The 18,863-nt window shown below is 38.2% G+C and overlaps 1 protein-coding gene across 1 annotated transcript; it reads right to left on the bottom strand.

Moving 5' to 3' along the window:
* Nucleotides 1–5,490: 5,490 nt before the first annotated feature.
* Nucleotides 5,491–8,511, bottom strand: LOC148716196 (histamine H2 receptor-like). Its single transcript, XM_088745897.1, has one exon. It carries the CDS (start codon nucleotides 7,478–7,480, stop codon nucleotides 6,572–6,574), a length of 909 nt encoding a protein of 302 aa, XP_088602023.1. The 5' UTR covers nucleotides 7,481–8,511; the 3' UTR covers nucleotides 5,491–6,571.
* Nucleotides 8,512–18,863: the final 10,352 nt, after the last annotated feature.

Raw genomic sequence — 18,863 nt, 5'->3', positions numbered from 1 at the left:
TTGGCGTGCAATTAAAATGAGAACATACACGGTAAATTAACTCTTGCGTCAATAGAATCGATTATAGGTTAATTCGTTTGGGTAAATTTGCATAAGATTAGCGATTGGCTAACTTCGAGATAAACAGATATCACTTCTAACTTAATCTCCAATCATTTTTAAGTCTATTGTCGAAAACAAAGACACAAGCTTAGGACTTGTAGCAGATGATCCTGTATCAGATGATCTAAACCAGTGGTTCTCTTCAGTGTAGATAAAGGATAATTTTACCACATTTTAGGGTTTATTTATTTGTTTACACAACATTATTCGGTAATGAAAATTAAAATTGGCTGTGAGAATTTTTACAACACCCATTTTTCCTGGGTTTGGCGAGTAATCTTAAGCGCGTCTTGGTAAGTACGTAAGTATATGCTAAATACTTGTTCGTCACCCACTCTGCCGTTTTTGTGTGGCTTACACAAACTGTGTAGCCATATTATGGCACGATCGGATCTATTTATTTACTTATTTATTTATTTATTTTTCCACGAGAGTCAAGCGCCTGTCACGGGGTCTAGTGTCGTACGGCGCAATAGTCTGGGTCAGCCATCTTGGTTGTAAGCGTAGTCTCGAGTTTTTTTCAGGCGATCATATCACGAGTTAGTTCTCACACAAACCAACACATCCAGACCCGACTTATGTTATACGTGCAGCTTGTGCAAGAACTTTTACGCTCTTAAAAGACAACATTTAACTGCTTGAATCTTCGGTACGGGTTGTACTACACTGAAACGAGTCACTGCACTCTCGCAAGCCAACAACTATCGGTTTGATATATCCGTGCGGGCTGCACCACTGACTGTCTGAAAGCGTTTGAAAGATTCTGAGGCCACCCTAAAGTGCCATAAAGAGAAATAAGTTGTATTGTAGTTGCATTCTCCTTGCTCTGTTGAGAATTCACGGAGGCATATTTCAAAACAACAAAAGTAACTATGGGAATCTCCATTAAACCGATATGTACCGGTCAAGGATTGGCTCTCATAAGCAGTTCGTGAAAACAAAGGATGTTTTATCACGTTTTAAGGATCATTTTTGGAGTTAAATGCTTATGATGTTCAATTCAAATGTATTTACTTGCCAGTATTAAAACAAGTTGTTGGACAACACAAAATGTGGAATGATGTGATGTTTTGGTTTTCACAAATGACTACAATGCCCGATTTTCCATGGCTTATAGGAACCTAGTAGTTTAATGTTACAACTGAAATGTTGTTAGTATTTTGTTTTCAAAGTAATGCCCTGAATTACTCAGACCTTAAAATTTCGTGACTTCCTGCACCCTTGGCAGTCTTCTAAATTCTACTCATGATAGTTCAGGTAAGCATTGATATTTAAAGTTGGAAGCAATACTTGTGTATTAGGCCTTTATTTGGTAGACTACAACTTCTTTTCCGTTACTTGTTTGGTTTTGGTTAATTTATCACAATACTGATATACATGGAATTAAAATTACACTCTTACTTTTTTCATGTATCACTAGTACAAAAGTGATAACTTTTGGTGAGTATATAAGTCGTCCCCGCGAATAATTGAATAATCGTCCCCGCAAATAATTGAATCAAGACAATTCAAAAACTTTATCCCTGATTATTTTTTTGATGACATGGCGTTGGTTCCTTGGGACATAATTGAGCACATAGACAATCCTATAAGGGCATGGGAGATGTGGAAACATTCTTTTTTAACAGTGGCCAACCTTCATGCACCAGTTAGGAAAAAGAGAGTTAGAAACACTAAAGCTCCCTGACTCACTCCTGAAATCTTGCTATTAATACGGGAAAGAGATAGAATAAAGCGAATCGCCACTATCACTGATGATCAGTCGAAATGGGCAGAGTACAGACGGCTTAAGAATCGAGTCAACCATTCTTTTAAGGCTTCCAAGAAGGATTAGTATCATTCTTACTTTGAGGATAACGTTGGGAAAGCAAAGGCAATTTGGAATGGAATTAATACACTACTATCGAGTCAGAAAAACTTTGCTCAGGCGACAAAATATAAATATTGGTGAAGCGGAGATAACTGACCCCCATGAGCTCAGTAACGCATTTAACAGCTAGGTATTTTACCGGGATAGGCCCAAGCTTAGCGTCTCAAATTAATCCCCCTCGGGTCAGCTTTCGTGATTTTGTTGAATCTCGTGACATTACCTTCGAGCTAAAATTCCTTACTGTTGATGAACTGTGTAAACTTGTGAATGATATCCCTGTGGGCAAGGCTGATGGACTTGATGGGATCCCAACTTCCCTCCTAAAGTTATCGTTCACATTCATTGCATCTTCTTTGACTCGTATATTTAATTTAGTTTTTTCCACTGGAATCATTCTCAACGACTGGAAGTGTGCTAGAGTAACTCCAATTCACAAAGTTGACTCGAGGGTTGATCCAGCAAACTACAAGCCTATTTCTATACTTTCTGTAATAGCTAAGCTCTTTGAAAAAACAATTTTCAATCAGGTATACTCCTATTTAAATGTGAATAACCTACTTTCTAAATATCAGTCTGGCTTTAGACCCATGCACTCTACTCTGACGGCTCTCATTGATATCTCAGACACTTGGTATCTCAACATCGACAATGGTTTGACGAATGCCATTCTGTTTATAGATTTAAAAAAGGCATTCGACACTATTGACCATGAGATCTTTTGTCAAAGCTGGAGTTGTATGGGTTTAGGGGTGTAAGCCTTAACCTTTTTCGAGACTACCTCACTGACAGAATTCAGGTCACAGTTATTAATAATGTAAATTCTGAAACTAGTCGCATACGTTGTGGGGTGCCCCAAGGTACAATCCTCGGGCCCCTTCTATTTCTATTATAAAATAATGACCTTCCCAACTGTGACCTTCTGTCAGATGTGAGGATGTACACCGATGACACTAATCTCACGTTTGCCTCCAATGACCCTGAAGAGCTGTTTTCATCCCTGACCCACGATCTGAGCAATCTGAAACAATGGCTTGACTCTAACCGTTTAAGTCTTAACGTCCTGAAGACGAAGTGTCTGTTTACAGGCACAAGGTACAAAATCTCTTCGCTCCCTAGTGAACATTGTATTTACCTTGATAGACACTTAATTGAAAGAGTCAATAGTTGCAAATGTCTTGGTGTTCAGGTGGATCAAACACTCTCATGGGAAGCCCATATCTCCAAGGTCGCCAGTAAAATTGCTAAAGTACTTGCTGCCCTTAGGCGGCTAAGACCGATATGTCCCCAAGGTACCCTGGTCACAATTTATAAGTCACTGGTTCTTCCACATTTCGATTATTGCAGCGCTGTGTGGGGATGTATCGGAAATGGCCTCAGACAAAAACTGGAGAAACTACAAAACAGGGCGGCACGTATAATAACAGGGTCTGGTTGGGATGTCAGATCTACCCAGATTCTTCGTGCCCTCAAATGAGAAAGCCTCACTGACAGACGTGCAAAACAATTGAAATCTTTAATGTTTAAAACTGCTAATAACCTTGTACCCGAATACCTGTCTGAAAAATTCACCCGCGTAAATACCATCCACTGGCATAATTTACGGGGCGCCCAACACAACTTGTTTATTCAGCGGCCAAATACTGAGGCCCTCAAAAAGAGTTTTCGTTATAGGGGTGCAGCAGCATGGAACAGTCTGTCAGTTGAGGCTAAGCAAGCCACTAGCTTAAATAGCTCTTACTCTTCTATTGTATAATATTAATAGCTTACTTTAAGATTTCTTCTTAATAGATTGTAGTTTTTGAGTCATAGTTGTAAAGTATTAGGTACTACATGTTGAGGGTTAATAAGCGCGGCTCTTTTGAAGACCACTTTTCTTTTAGTGATAAGGATTCCGTGATTAAATAAATAAAGTGATTGAAATAAAGTGATTGATAACTCATAGACACAACCATCAGTAGAAGAGATAGTCTAGTGTGTAAAAAAATTCGAAAAGAAAGGGTAACACAACGAGCCTATCTGTAATAAACAAAGGCTGATCGACAAGTCCTTCGAAAAGGTCTGCAATGGCAAGACCACAGAGCGTAATCATTGACAGAGAACGAATCCACAGAGTCCTTATAATGCTGGCAAGAACCAGGGTGTCACCCAAAATTAATGTAAGCATTAATGGCGCATTCAGAGCAAATTTCACAACGACGAACGGTTTGGTGAGAAAACTGACTATAAGTTGTGCTGTTCTGATCCGCGATTGTGACGTTAGTGGTATTTTTCCATCTTCGAGTCATCTTTCACAACACTAATGTCATTTCAGCATCAAGAGAACGAGCCTGTTAGGTTAGGTGTGTTCGAGTGCGTTTACAAAACATACACAGAATGTTTACTTGTTCGAACGATTGGCAAACTTTGAGGTAAACAGATATCCTCCTCACTTACAATTTTCGTTCTGAGGTCCAAAAAGTAAAACGGCAATTGTTGGACCTCTTGTTAATAATCTTGCATAGAACAATCTAAAACAGTTGTTCTCGTCAGTGTTTGTGTATGATTGTTAGATACATTTTGGAAATAATTTTCCCCCAAGTGAATGGTATATCTTGTTGTGTATATTAAAAAGACGTCAAGAAGTGGGGAACGGAGAAACACCGCCACGTCTCGTGTTTCTCCTTAAACACTTCTTCCGTGCTCTAACCGCTTCCTGCGTGCTTTACAACAGAACAGAGCACAGTCAAGGCTCTATTCGTTAAACAGAACATTTAAAGAAATATCATTTGTAGTTGAATGGTAATTAGAATACGTAAAAACATTTACAACAAAAACAAACAGTTCGTTTTCAGAGCCGGAAGGACTAACCATTATTATTTATAACATAGCTAACGCAAAGCGCGCGCTCTGATTGGTCAATTTAGCGTCCCCCATTTGCCCATGGGTGTATGCTGCTGACGTGAGCAAATGCAAAGACTATTTTTCCGCGAGCGCTTGTTTTTTTCTGGTCACGTAAGATTTGTTAAATAAAAGGGAACTCCTTAGCTACAATGTATCAATGTTATGTTATAAAACAAATGGTAAACACCACAGCGTACACTATTGAGTTATGGATGCACTTGGGAGGTTTGCTAAGCACTCAAGAAGCTAGAGTCGCTCTCGGCTATTGCCTCGAGCGACTCTTACGCTTCTTTCGTGCTTAGCAACCTCCCGCGTGCATCCATAACTCAATAGTGTACGCTGTGGTGTTTACCATATGTTAAATCGCCTACCTCCATGAATTAAGTGAACTCTAATTAATTTTCAAGAGAAGTCGAAATAGCTGTGAAAACATTGACCATGCATACTGTCAGTACGAATAGCATAACGTCTTCTTATCACGTTTCCAGAAATGAGTTATTCTATGAATTCCAGGAAAAATGACGAAAGATTATTATCGGGTAAAACAAGGCCAAGACTGAATTGAAAACATTTATATATCTTTTCAGTCAAAAGTACCTCTGAAAAAAGGTAGATTGTACCTCAAAAACAAATCGATATTAGCATATATATTAACTTGGTCATTTTGTATGCGTTTTAAAATCTTACAAAAAACATATTCCTGCATAACTGCTTGGAAATAAGCTATCCCCTGAATATGGGGGAACATTATATATTTTCGCCTAAATAATTAAAGGGAAGAGCAAACATTTTCAACTTTATGTTTGATGACAATAGACAACCTATCTAACACCTGCTTTTTCTAAAGGCAAACGACAAATTATTCTAAGTAAACTTAAACAAACCCAGGAGAAAAATACCGATTGCAATTTGAATTTTTTGGTTAGATCAATAGATCTCGTAATTTTTTTAATGACGAGAATCAGTTGATGGGAACTTTGCATGCAGGAAATTCATTTGGCGAACATATCAATAGCCTCGAATTACTTATTCATACTTTTTGTTATGAGAATTGGTAAAAAATTGAAAACCTTGCCAAAATTACCAATTCAATTGGTATGAATGAGGCACGTATATAGCTTTATCAATCTTAGTTTGAAAACATCAGTCTCTTATGTTGTCTGCGCGCAATGGGTAATTATAATTCTTACTCAATAAACTGGCCCAACCTCTCGTTTCCATATAATCACCAAGTTTTGAGACCCCTCGTCTCCGTCGGAAAGTCAAATAGTCTGATAGTCTAAAAAATAGATCCACCGCCGTTAAGTCAAAGCAAATTCTTGGGTCGTGAGTGCTATTTAGGACGTTATCTCTGCCATTTCGATGAGACTTAACAAGTTCGCCTTGACCGTCCTTGACTGCTTACGCAAGAACGTCACAGTTTTTGCTTCTCTTTTCTTTTCTTTTAAGGAAGACCGCAAGCCTGATTTCCCACAGAGACATTAGTTGCTTTCTATAAAGCAACTAATGAGTAAATAAATGAAAATCAGAACATATATTCCATAAAAAACATTACGGTATTTCAGAGACATTGACTCAAGATTTTGAGGGAATTTTTCGGTTTTTACTTTCAACAGCTGCTGTTTTTATTCGAGCTTATTGAAATTCCTCTTCTTCCCTTTTTTTTTTTTTGTCCTGTGCAGTGTTTTTTCTTTCAAAGACGATGAACATCAATAGCTTTCAGTCGCTTTTTCTACGCAATATCTTTCTCAGTGTGTTCAGAACTGCAGTGCGAAGCTCTCGAATACGGCAACAATACAAAACTGGGTTCACAGATGAATTCATGAATACCACAGTGGTCGAAAAACTCCATTGTGCTTGCCATTTCTGCTTAAATACTCCAGTCAGTGTAACAAACACAAAAAATGGGAAATAGCACAGAATTAGAGCGATGTAGAACAAGAAAGTGTTAACGGCGCTTCTTCTCAAACGCAAGATGTTATTTCCACTTCTGAGGCCAGGTTCTACCATGTTTTGCTGTGAGTGAATTTGTCTTTGGTGTCTACGAACTATGCGGTATATACCAACGTACGAAAAGGTGGATATAATGAAACAAATGACCACGGTAGATCCCACAAATAGGCGATGTAGACGCTTATTCCAAAAATAAAGCCCAATAGTTGGGATACTAAAGAGCCAAATGATTGCAGCGGTACACATGATGCGGGATTTAGTGACCAAAGTAAAATATCGTAAATGGAAGTGAAGGGCGAGAAAACGGTCTAGACTAATAGCTGTTATCGTCAGAAAAGAAGCTCCGCAGACAGAATGGCCTATGCTTGACTCCAGGAGAAGTAAAATAGATTTTCTCGAAAGTTGCTGCCCGATGTAAAGCGGTTGCACAACTAGTCCAACGAGAAAGTCAGAAAGCGCGAGGCTGGACACCATTATCATTGAAGTAGAGGAGCGAATGAAAGGAGTTCTTGCAATGGAAAGCATCACCAAAGCGTTTCCTAAAATGGATACAAGCATCAAAGGAACGTTCAGCCCACAGTTTATGATGACAAGTACTGTTTCAGAATTACCAGGTTCTCCACTAAAGAAACGATGATCTGCCGATCCATTGTTTCCTCTGCTGATGTTGTTCATTTTTAATCAACCGTTTCAAACCTGTTGGATCGAAAAAGCCGTTGAATAGCCCAGTTTAATCATCAGGTTACTTACTGAGCTTTGGCGATGCACCCCGTTGCGAAGCAAGCAGCAAAAAAAAAAGAGTAAATGAAAAATAAAAAATAAAAACTGGGCGCCTTTCTCCCCTAAACCAAAGCCATTCTTTAAAAAAAAATAAATATACGGTGTATTTTGTTTAACAGTCATTCGCTGACGCTGAGCATACCAACTGTTTTATACAACTTCAAACAAGGCTTTTCTGACAGCAGACCAAAAAATTAGCGGAAATTTGATTATGAAGAGAATTTCTTTTCATCTTGGAGTTAGCCAATCAAAATGCATGAGAGACTTTGTTCATTTATATGATACAGACCACGCATCATTTCTGACACGCTTTTCTTACCATTTAATCTGCTTGATGTCACTGAAAAAATAACAAGACTTTCTAATGAATAGAAAAATAACCTTTAACTTGACAAATTTATTCCACTAACGATTTTACGCGAATAGTTATAACTGTATTAGGAGAATATTAGGAAGCCGCTATGTCACATATGGAGACGGTAATCTAAAAAAAAAATAATCTGTGAAAGCAATGATTTTAAAATGAAATTCTTCACCCACGGAAGAGGCGGGCGCCTTTGTCTATGTTAATTCAGCCAAACACAATTCCTAAGCAGGTGTAAATGCTTCCATTCCCGACCCTGTGGTTAGTTATAAGAGAACTTTTTGTTTTGTCTTTTTGATTTTTGAATGCATACAAAAGACAGCCAAATCTAGTTAAGTTGCAACCCGCACAACTTTGGACGGGGTTGTTGAGAATCTTAAATCTTAGGGTACTTAGCGTTTTCTTGAGTTGACATCTCTTCTGTGATACTGAAGCAGTAAACTTTCATCCGAAAACGCGGCCTTATATCCCGTGACATGGTCGCGTATAAACACGAATTTAATTTTCAAAATAACATCCCACACTAGTTTGCTGCACCCACTCGCACTTATCAACATGAGAAGCTAATTCTGTATCAATAGGTGGAATTCTATTGTTCGTTTCACTACAAAGATATCATTTAGTTGTTTTTGAGAAGATAATTCTACAGCACATTTCAAGAGCACCGGATGTACCGAAGTCGTCACCTGCAAGCATACTTAGCCAAGGAAAGGGTACTTCAAACTCCGCTCTCTTAATGAAAAATGTACTCCTCTAAGAAAAAAAGAGTTGCATTCTATATTGGTAACCCAACAAAGTAAAGAAAATCATCGTGAAAATAAAATCGCTATGTCGATAAACCCGGGTACCGTAAGAATATATTCATCTTCTAATCTACGTGAAGATGCAAGTAGTACACTCATTGCGCTCGGCGAAGTCGTCATATTTTTAAAACGAGATAAATTCTGGTGTTTGCTTTGTATCTGTGTAAGGAATGATTCAATACCTCAAAACAAGCCTCCTCACAATATTAAACCAGAAGCACTAAATGATAATTACACACTGCAATGTTTATCATTAAATTGAGAAAAAATATTTTAGGAAGTAATGATAAAAGGGATGAAGTGAAATCATCTGAAAAAATATCTAAAAAAAACTCTGAAATTCTCCTTCTCAGACAAATGCTTAAATATGTTATCAAGAAAACCGCATACCCGTTCGTCAAGTAAACAATTGTTATAACAAGGTCAAATTTCAAATATGTGGCAGGCTCCCAGTGTTTAAATAAAAACCAGAATTTACATTCAAAAACAAAGAAGAAAGGTCAATCACATTTGCAGGAGTATATTTTTTATGTAACTTGACCATAATGTCTCGGATTGAGTGCACTGGATAGCGCCGGAGAAGACAAATCATGTTTAGGAGCACATATATGATTCCAATTTTTGCAATCTTTACTCCAAGCGCCTGTTAGAAAATTAAGGTTGGTAATTTGACAGGTTAGAAAGGAATAAATATTACCTCTATTCCACAGTTTTTACAAGGGTAATAGTAGTTTGCAAAAGTTGCAATTCGTGAGTAACCGCAGCCCAGTTAGCCAAATGGATTGAGCGCTGGACTGTTGTGCGGGAGGTCGAGCCCCGGTCGGACCAACACTCAAGGTCTTAAAATAATTGAGAAGAATTCGCTACCTTTCTATAACATCAAGAAATGGTTAGATATTCTAGTCTTCCCGGATAGGGACGAATAAATGGAGGTCCCATCTCCTGCAGGGTTGGAGGTAGGAGACGTTAATTTCCCACGCACGAGATTACTGTGTGGTGGATGTCTTCCCCTGGGGTGGGATGGTTGGGTTTACTGGACCCGCAGTAATTGGCGCAAAGCTGTTGCGGTGTCCCTGCTTGTCGGCGAATCTAATAAATTAAATTAGTGATTCGTTTTGCTATATCTTTAAAAGGTACTATTGCATCAGTATAACTTATGCGGAACAACACGAAAACTCTTTATTGTTGTTTATCTTTTGTGATTAGTTAAAAGTAAGTTATCAATAATATATCACTACACCCTCGCTATCGTAATCTGTTATGCAAATATCTATCAGGCTGCTTAGTCATATATCAGATTGATGTGACCAATTTTTTTGGATGATATTGACAGAAATAAAACAGTTTTCTTCTGTTTTTATGTGGTATATTTTACTATAACGCAGTATATACCAAAAGAAAACTACTCACTTTAGTATGAGTGAAAGTGGTGGATATCTACGGAGCCGCGAAGGGGCAAGGTAAATATTCACCACTACTCACCGACACTGAGGTGAAAAATTGCTAATTATAACACTACAAACATTTATAATACTGGATCAGTATTGTTAAGCACCATACACCCTGTGTGGTAGACCACACAGGTCATCACTGCTTTTCGCACGCATTGATTAGATGGTTTGGAAAAGAATAGCTAGTGTTGTCCTCCTCTGAGCGAGTGAAGAGATAAAAGCGCTCGTCAACAATTTGAGTAATAAATAGAGGAATTATGGGTCGTGTATGCATTATATACAACAAAGTGGTGGGAACATGGCAACGTGAAATACACGGGTGGATTATATTAAAATGAGTCATGATCACAACAAATTGAAATTCTCTTGGCAACGCAGCTGGAACCCTTTTCATTACACTTAAAAAAAAATCAATTGAAATAAGAAAAAGCAAGTAAACAGTTACCTTTGATGAATGTTTATTGGATGCAGAAAGGTGCTAAAAGCTCATAATAAAAATTATACAAATTTGCTCCTTATGCAGGAAATTAAATCTGTGCCTCAAAAACTAAGGGCATGTCCACTGTTTAGCTTTTTTGATGCTGGTAGGGATTAATGTCACTGCAAAAGATGAGTCATGATCAGTAAAGTAAGAACGGATGTAAAATTTTTTAAATATCTAATCGAAGAAAAAGGAAAGGCGAAGCGATCAGATTATTATGTAGTGCCTACGCCCCAGCAGTAATTTACGACTAAATCACGACTAAGGGTATTTATCATCAAGAGGTAAGATCGACCACCAAGCCCGAAGGACTTATCCCTTTGACAAGCTACATCGATTAAGAATCGGAAAAGGAGTGAGGAAGTTCCATCTCTATAACTGAATCGAATCAATGGTTATTTGAACTGACAGAAAAATGAAAAACAGTCTTTTAAAAAACGAGTCATTGAGAAATTATCCTGAGAGAGAAGCCGAAAATTTCACCGTTGTGGTCGCAAACTGCTCTATTACAGCCATCTTGATGTTGATATCATTTACTGGAAATTCATTTATAGTTTCAATTATATTGAAGAATCCGTCACTCCGTTCACCCTCCATGATTTTGATATTTGGTTTGGCATTATCAGACCTTTTTCTTGGGCTTCAGTATTACCCAGCCTCTTTACTTTGCAAAAGAATTGTCAGACTCTCATTCGCTTACAAATGCATGTTACTTCTTTCTCTACAATTGCTGTGGAGTTTCTCTTTGGACAATGACAGCCATTAGTTTGGATCGATTCGCTGCTCTTTACTTTCACCTGAGACATGCCCCCTTGGTTACCACAACTCGTGCTGCCCGTGCATCGGGAACAACATGGTTTGTTATTTATCTCTCTTCAAGAACTTTCTTAGACAATCGATGCGACGTGGTGGCGGTACTGGGATTCTCTATCGTGAATTGCTCAGTGTATTATTAATACATGGGAAGGAAAACAAATCTTTTGAATTTTCAGAGTGGATTGTTAAAGTGCTTGGTCGCTCTTTGAGACTGATGATAGTGTATCGCCCTCCGTATTCATCGCTGCACCCCATCTCTTCCTCCGTTTTCTTTGACGAATTTTCACAGCTTTTAGAGAACATTGTTCTGTGCCCCGAGCCCATTCTCATCTCTGGAGATTTTAATTTTCATATGGATGATATGCCTAACAGCGAGACCAAGAAATTCATGGAGTTACTGGAAACCTTTAGTCTTACGCAGCATGTGTTTGGTTCAACTCATTTATCAGGCCATACTCTGGATTTAATTTTCACTCGTTCATCAGATAAAATCATCTCTGCCAGTCCGCAGGCTATTTTTGTACTCTCCGATCACTATTTCATTCACTGCCCTACTGCGTTTCCTCGACCAGCTCGATCAGTCAAAGAAGTGACCTTTCGCAAGCTTAAAAATATTGATGTCGCTGCTTTTTCCTCTGATATTTCCACCTCGGCGCTCAATAAAAATGATGTCTGGAATAGCATAAACACATTCTCGTACTGCTATAATTCGACGCTTGCTGACATTCTTAACAAGCACGCCCCGCTTAAAACCATAACAGTGATCGACCGTCCCAAGGTCCTCTGGTTTAATGACGAAATTAAAATACTAAAGTGCAAACGCCATGGCCTTGAGAAGAAAGCTATCACGAATAATCTTCCTAATGACTGGAATAATTATCACAGGGTGCGCAATCAGTACTCTGCACACCTTAAATCTACACGTGTCAACTACTACTCTAATCTGATCGATCAATGTGCGGGTGATTCTCAAAAACAAACAACTGTTCCATGCGGTTAAGTCATTGTCCAAAGAACCTCTTGGGACGTGCTTGCCTGAGCATGACAATGCTACCAATCTCGCAAATGAGTTTGTTTCCTTCTTTGTTACAAAATCGAGCTAATCAAAGAAGATCTAAACAAGATTCTCGTCCCAGAAGCCCGACTATTAGCAGTAAATCCTGTCGAGAAATTACACCACTTTTCAGCTGTATCCGTTGAAGACGTCTCCAAAATTATCTGTGAAACCATTAATGCTTCTTGTCAACTTGATCCTATTCCAACATGGCTACTAAAGTCTTGTCTTGATGCACCAGTCCCTTCCATAACCGAGATGGTCAACATGTCTCTTCTTACTGGTCTCGTCCCTGATAACTGGAAAACTGCCCTTGTTATTCCCCTACTCAAAAAGCCCGGCCTTGATTTGGTTATTAAAAATTTTCGCCCTGTTAGTAATCTTCTTTTTATCTCTAACGTTGCAAAAAAGGCTGTACTTCAGCAACTGCTTGACCACTGTGAAAATTATGCACCTCTTCCTAAATTCCAATCCGGTTTCCGTAAGTTTCACTCGACAGAAACTGCTTTGCTGAAAGTTTAGAATGATATGCTGTTACATATGGACAATCAGGAAGTAACACTGCTAGCGCTTTTAGACCTTAGTGCTGCGTTTGACACGATCGAGCATTCCATTCTCCTAAACGTCCTCGAACGAGATTTTGGAGTTAATGGAACCGCCTTAAAATGGTTTGATTCGTTTCTATCTGATCGCAAAACAGCGTGTTCTAATCAGTGGCAAGACGTCTGACGATTTTATTCTTAATTGTGGGGTTCCTCAAGGCAGCTGTATGGGGCCTGTTCTTTTTACTCTCTATGTTTCCCGCCTTTTTCATACTATCTCTCATCACCTTCCCTCCGCCCTTAGTTATGCAGATGACACTCAGCTCTACTTCTCCTTTCGACCTATGTTCCTGGAATCTCAAGTTGAAGCCATTAAAGTTCTGGGCCCAGTTGTTCGAAGGCTAATTAGCACTAACCCAAGGTTAAATTCTAATCAGGGTTTCTTTAATCCTTTGTTTAAAAGTCTTTTTTGGGATAATATTCCTTACACTTTTTAGAGCATCCAATCACCAAGTTGTAGACAAAAAGAATTCCACTGAATTTCCTTTTAAAGCTTTCAGATCTGAAATCAGATTTTACAGTAACCCTGGGTTATCTTAACACAGCTTTGAACAACCCGGCCCTGGTCTAGGTTGTTCAAAGCTGTGTTAAGATAACCCAGGGTTACTGTAAAATCTGATTTCAGATCTGAAAGCTTTAAAAAGAAATTCAGAATTCTTTTTGTCTACAACTTGGTGATTGGATGCTTTAAAAAGTGTAAGGAATATTATCCCAAAAAAGACTTTGAACAAAGGATTAAAGAAACCCTGATTACAATTTAACGTTGGGTTAGTGCTAATCAGCCTTCGAACAACTCGGCCCTGGAGAGCTGTATCGCTGAAGTGCGCTCTTGGTTTATATCCAATCGCCTAATGATTGATGACATAAAAACAGAGTTTCTTATTGCAGTAAATGGTTTGAACCCGGGGGTAACATGTGAAGGTGTAGTCTGATCGTCCGGGTGAGTGTAGTCCTGAGAAGGACTGTTGTCGGTGGCAGTGACTGACGTTTCGACAACCTGTGCGGAAGTCATCATCAGAGTCAAGTGAGTGATTGTCGGCTCCCGCCGTCAGCTGGCAAAGACGACAATCGATTCTATCGTCGTTGGTGAATCTAGCATTAAACCCTCAGGAAGCGTTCGAAATCTTGGATCATGGTTCGTTGCCCAAATGTATATGAATATACATATAGGCAAGACCTGTAGTGAAGCTTTTCACGGTCTGTATAAAATAAAGGCTGATAGTTTCGAAAGAAACTGTTTGGGGCTGCGTCGGTGGGAGTAACGAAATAATTTGGATATATCAACAAAGTTGAAATGGTAAATTGGCCACCGTAACGATTACAAAAGCTGACGTTTCGAGCGTTAGCCCTTCGTCGGAGCAAATAGAGGAATTGTGGGTTGTGTGTGCTTTTAAAGGCAGAAAATGGAGCTACGTTATTGGTGGGTGCATGGCAACGAGAAAAACATGAATAAATTAGTGGAATGAAAAGCGTTCGTTGATCCCTGTGGGATTTAGACTGCCGGTTTGAAAGATGAGCTTTTGTTCAAGATTTTTACGGCTTTCCGTGCCACCTAAGTGTAAGGAAAGACCGCAGATTGCCATATGTTGCTTAGAATGATTGGGTAAATTAAAATGTCTAGCGACTGGTTTCGATGTGTCCTTGTCATTCTTTTCCACGTCTCGAAGGTGTTCTCGGAATCGGTCACCTAGTCTTCTGCCTGTTTCGCCGATGTATATCTTTTTGCAATAAGTGCAAGTTATGCAATAGATTATATTGGCGGAGGTGCACGTGAAGTGATCGGTGATCTTACTGGATCGTTTAGGTCCCGAAATTTTATCAGTGTTGTGAATGAAAGGACATTAAAATAAGACAGATTAGGAAATTCCTCGATGTTAACACGACAAAAACATTAAGTGTTAACATTGAATATTAAGTGTAACCAGCTCATACAAAACACAGCCCAACTTGTGATTATAACTAGAATCTGTTAAGGTATTACACGGTATCGCACTTGCTTATAAAGCAATTTTAACATTTCGATTGTGTTTAAAGACATTCGGGATTACATTGGTTTGCTTTATTTCGCTCTTTGACGACACCGCGGAAATACGCTTTGGTGATGTCACTGTGGTCAGTGGTAATCAACTTTAGGCTGCCAAGCGCCTTTATGTGTTTGTAGACCGAGTTCGATGAAAACATCGGCCTTTTGCGTGGTTTTAAGTTGGAAAATATCCATTATACTTTTCCTTGTTCATATATTTGATCCTTTTAATGGGTTTTTACTACTAAAACTACGTCTTAACCAATAGCGGTGCAGGGGAGTCATTTTGTTTGGAGTTGTGTGCTATTTGTTGACTTTAGCTGGCCGTCATTACGAAGCGCGATGGTGGTTCTTCAGTCGCCCTCGCCTTCAAAATTGTCAAAAACAGCGATAGTTATCCAGAGAAAGCAGGAGATTAATTCTGTAAGATACTTTTCCAGCGAGGCTGAAGACTGGTTGGATTTTTAAGTAGCATAAAGCGATATTAGCATAAAGCGATACCGGTAATTATTGTGTTGTGAAAATATTCACACTCACTTTGCGCCGACCTGTGGTGCCTTTTCATTTTGGAAATCATTCGCTTGGATGAGAATTTTACCTTTATAGACTGAGTTTTTGCCATTTCACCTTTCGGATTTTCTGTGCCTTTAAGAACGGGTGTCCGTAATCAAAATATGAAAACATTTGTTCATTTCATATACTTGCAGTTTTAACAAGAAGTTATCTCTCGTGAACAAAATAACGCTTGTTTAGTTAATATAATGGTGATGTTTACAAAGGGAGCGGAAATCGAAGAAATTGTGAATTGTTTGCTGCGCCAAGGCTCGACAAAGATTATATAGGCGATTGATTGAGGGCGCTGAAAATACGTAATATTTGAGACTGTCCAACATGATCGGTTCATCTACAATTTATCTTAAGTCTTTATTGATAGCAATTGATTGTAGATCTCTATTACATGTCTTTAGTACGTTTGCTTGTACCTGTTGCTACAACTGCTACTTTAATTTCCCAAACAGCTCTATTTGTTTTATACGAAAGTATTTTCAATGAAACCCACTTTTTTATTATTAGTATTATTTTTTATGACTCAGTCATTTGAAACTTTTAAAGGCACATGTATGTTTACCTGAAGTATATTCCACTATCTTGCATGTGCATTGCATTGATTTATGCAAATAATCAACTACTCTTCTTCTTCCATTCATTTTTTTACATTAGCTTTGCTTTGCTTTACATGGTTTCTATGTGCTTAAGGAATCATACACATCACACGCTCTGAACATAGTAGAGGGAACTTCTAACTATGCTCTGAACCACTGTAAGGATAATTATGATCCCCATCAGTAATATTACATCGTATTCTCATTGAACATCATTAAGAAACATTCCTATTTGACTTGTAACCATTTTTTCAAGGTGGCAGCATATATGTATATTGCTGAAACTAGTTGAGAATTTCTTATTAACTACAACTAGTGTAGCCATACCAGTGCTCCCCTCTTCAGTAATAAGTTGGGAAAAAGACATCTGTATGGTGTTATCATTTGTTCATGTTTGGGAATATGTCATCCCTGATTTTTATTTGACTAGATAGACACAGCAGTACACAGGCTAATTACAAGCTTTTGGTTTCTCCTCATGACTTGGTGTTAACTGGGAATTGAGAGCTGACTTAATCTAAACAATTTTCTCCTGAACATTTTTAACGAACAACTTTGACTTCAGAAATACTTCTGATACTTTCCCACTGACATTTCTAATTTGGAAAATTAATCAACATAATCATTATGTTCTTTACACCTCCATGAACACCCAATAAGAGTTCTTCTTTTTTAACTCAGCAGGCAGCTTCTGAATGTAAGAACTCAAGTTTGGAAAATAGTTGATTCATTCAAGGCTGTTGCAATAATCTGTAATAAATATCTCTCCAAGTAGTCGTGTTCTTTATATAATCTGAGTTTAGCTGGTTGATACCTTTTCGTTGTTGCTGTCAGTGACAGGTGTTGTTGTTGCTGTTGCTGTTTGTGCAATTGCTCAATCAGCTAATCCATAACTTTTGTAGTTTTAGATTATCCTTGCACTGGTAGAAATTTGGCCAAACGTTTGTCAACCTTCAGTTTGGAGATTTGACATATGATGTAAGGTCCTCTACTCGTATACCGTACGTATGTTTCACGCGATGACGTTCTTTGTAATTAGCTCCTTCAAATTGCCAACAGTCCATTACAGCGCAGCTTGCTCGATTCTCAGTTAACACCTCAAAGTTCTGAATATTTTTTTCCCAGTTGTTGATGAAGTAGCGCTGTTTTGACGAGCTAGAAATCCCGCATCTACTTACTTGTACGCGAATTCTATGCTCGAGGGGAAATGATATCCTTGTTTTGAACCTCTCTCCTTATTGTTTTTCTAGTTTTAAGTACTTGAATAACTTTCTTGGGGACAGACAGGTATTTTTGTTTTCAAAGAAAAGAACCCTAATATCTCTAAAACTTCAATCAAAGCAAATTCATTGTTAAGAATTTTCACACATAGCTCCAAAATTAAACAGCCTTGCTTTTTAACAACATCTATTAATTCAATTTTTTGTTGCAGATTTTCAAACAGAACTCCCAAAGTCAAATCCTTTAGTTTTTATAACATCAATTAAAACTAATCTATTGTCACGGATTTTCAAATAGAACTCCCAAACTCAAAAGACCTTATGTTTTCTTTTTCAAAATAATAAAAAGCTGATTGCGATCCCTCCAATTTGATAGCGACTTTTGTTTTATTTGGCGACGATTCCAAAGTGATTTCCATGTAAACATATGTAAAATTGAATTTCAGCATTGTGGGAAAACAAATAAACTCGTCAAGCTTTTCATCATGACATGGCGGTACTGACCTTTAGAGCCTTTGACGTAAATACTGTAATTCTCGAGATTTATTAATGTTTGTGTTTCGATTTTGTCTTTGACCTTTTAGCTCTGTCAATTTTTAAGCTCCAAAAGTGGGCAGGATCATTTTAACAGAAATCCAAATGAAGAAAATCTTTACTTATAAAGATAAAAATCTTATGAAAATGCTCGCAAGAAAGCAGGATGGCAAAAAGGCAACGCGAGGCATTTGTGAATGGAGGTCTTATCTTACTTCGATTCGAGCCACGCTAGTTCTCTCTTACCAAAAGAAAAGATCTTTGAGCTTTTGGATTAGCATTGTTTGCTATTTTCTGTCGCTTTTTTTACTTATACTGGTGGTGTTTGTTTGTTTTTGTTTTCGCTTTCTTCATGCTATTTATTAATCAGAAGACTTTCACTCACCCGCTGGCGTGTGTCACAGGGTTACTAGGCAACGACGCCGAGTTTTCAAAATTGTTACATGACGTGACCACTTCAATTCCGGACAGCCTGGAGAGAGAAAAAGTCCAACCTCCAAAATTCACTTTCGAAAGTTACATTCATGAGTGCGTATGCTAATTTTATTATTGGACCTCGTTAGTTTAATGCAGCCGCAGGTAAAACATTTACCTGTAAATGCTTTAAGATATGATAACATCTGAAATAATAACAGCGTGCCGAATTATTCACTTGTCCTTAGGATGCAATATTTAATTTTGTCCTATCTTCCTAAAAGGTTTGTCATCTACAAACGCACATAAAATTAACATTTCAATTGAAACTGAAATTGCAAGTATTATGATTT

This window comes from Stylophora pistillata, chromosome 14 (assembly GCF_964205215.1).
Source record: "Stylophora pistillata chromosome 14, jaStyPist1.2, whole genome shotgun sequence".
Taxonomy (NCBI): domain Eukaryota; kingdom Metazoa; phylum Cnidaria; class Anthozoa; order Scleractinia; family Pocilloporidae; genus Stylophora; species Stylophora pistillata.
Note: the sequence above shows the minus strand (reverse complement) of the source record. Positions and strands in the feature narration are given on the sequence as shown.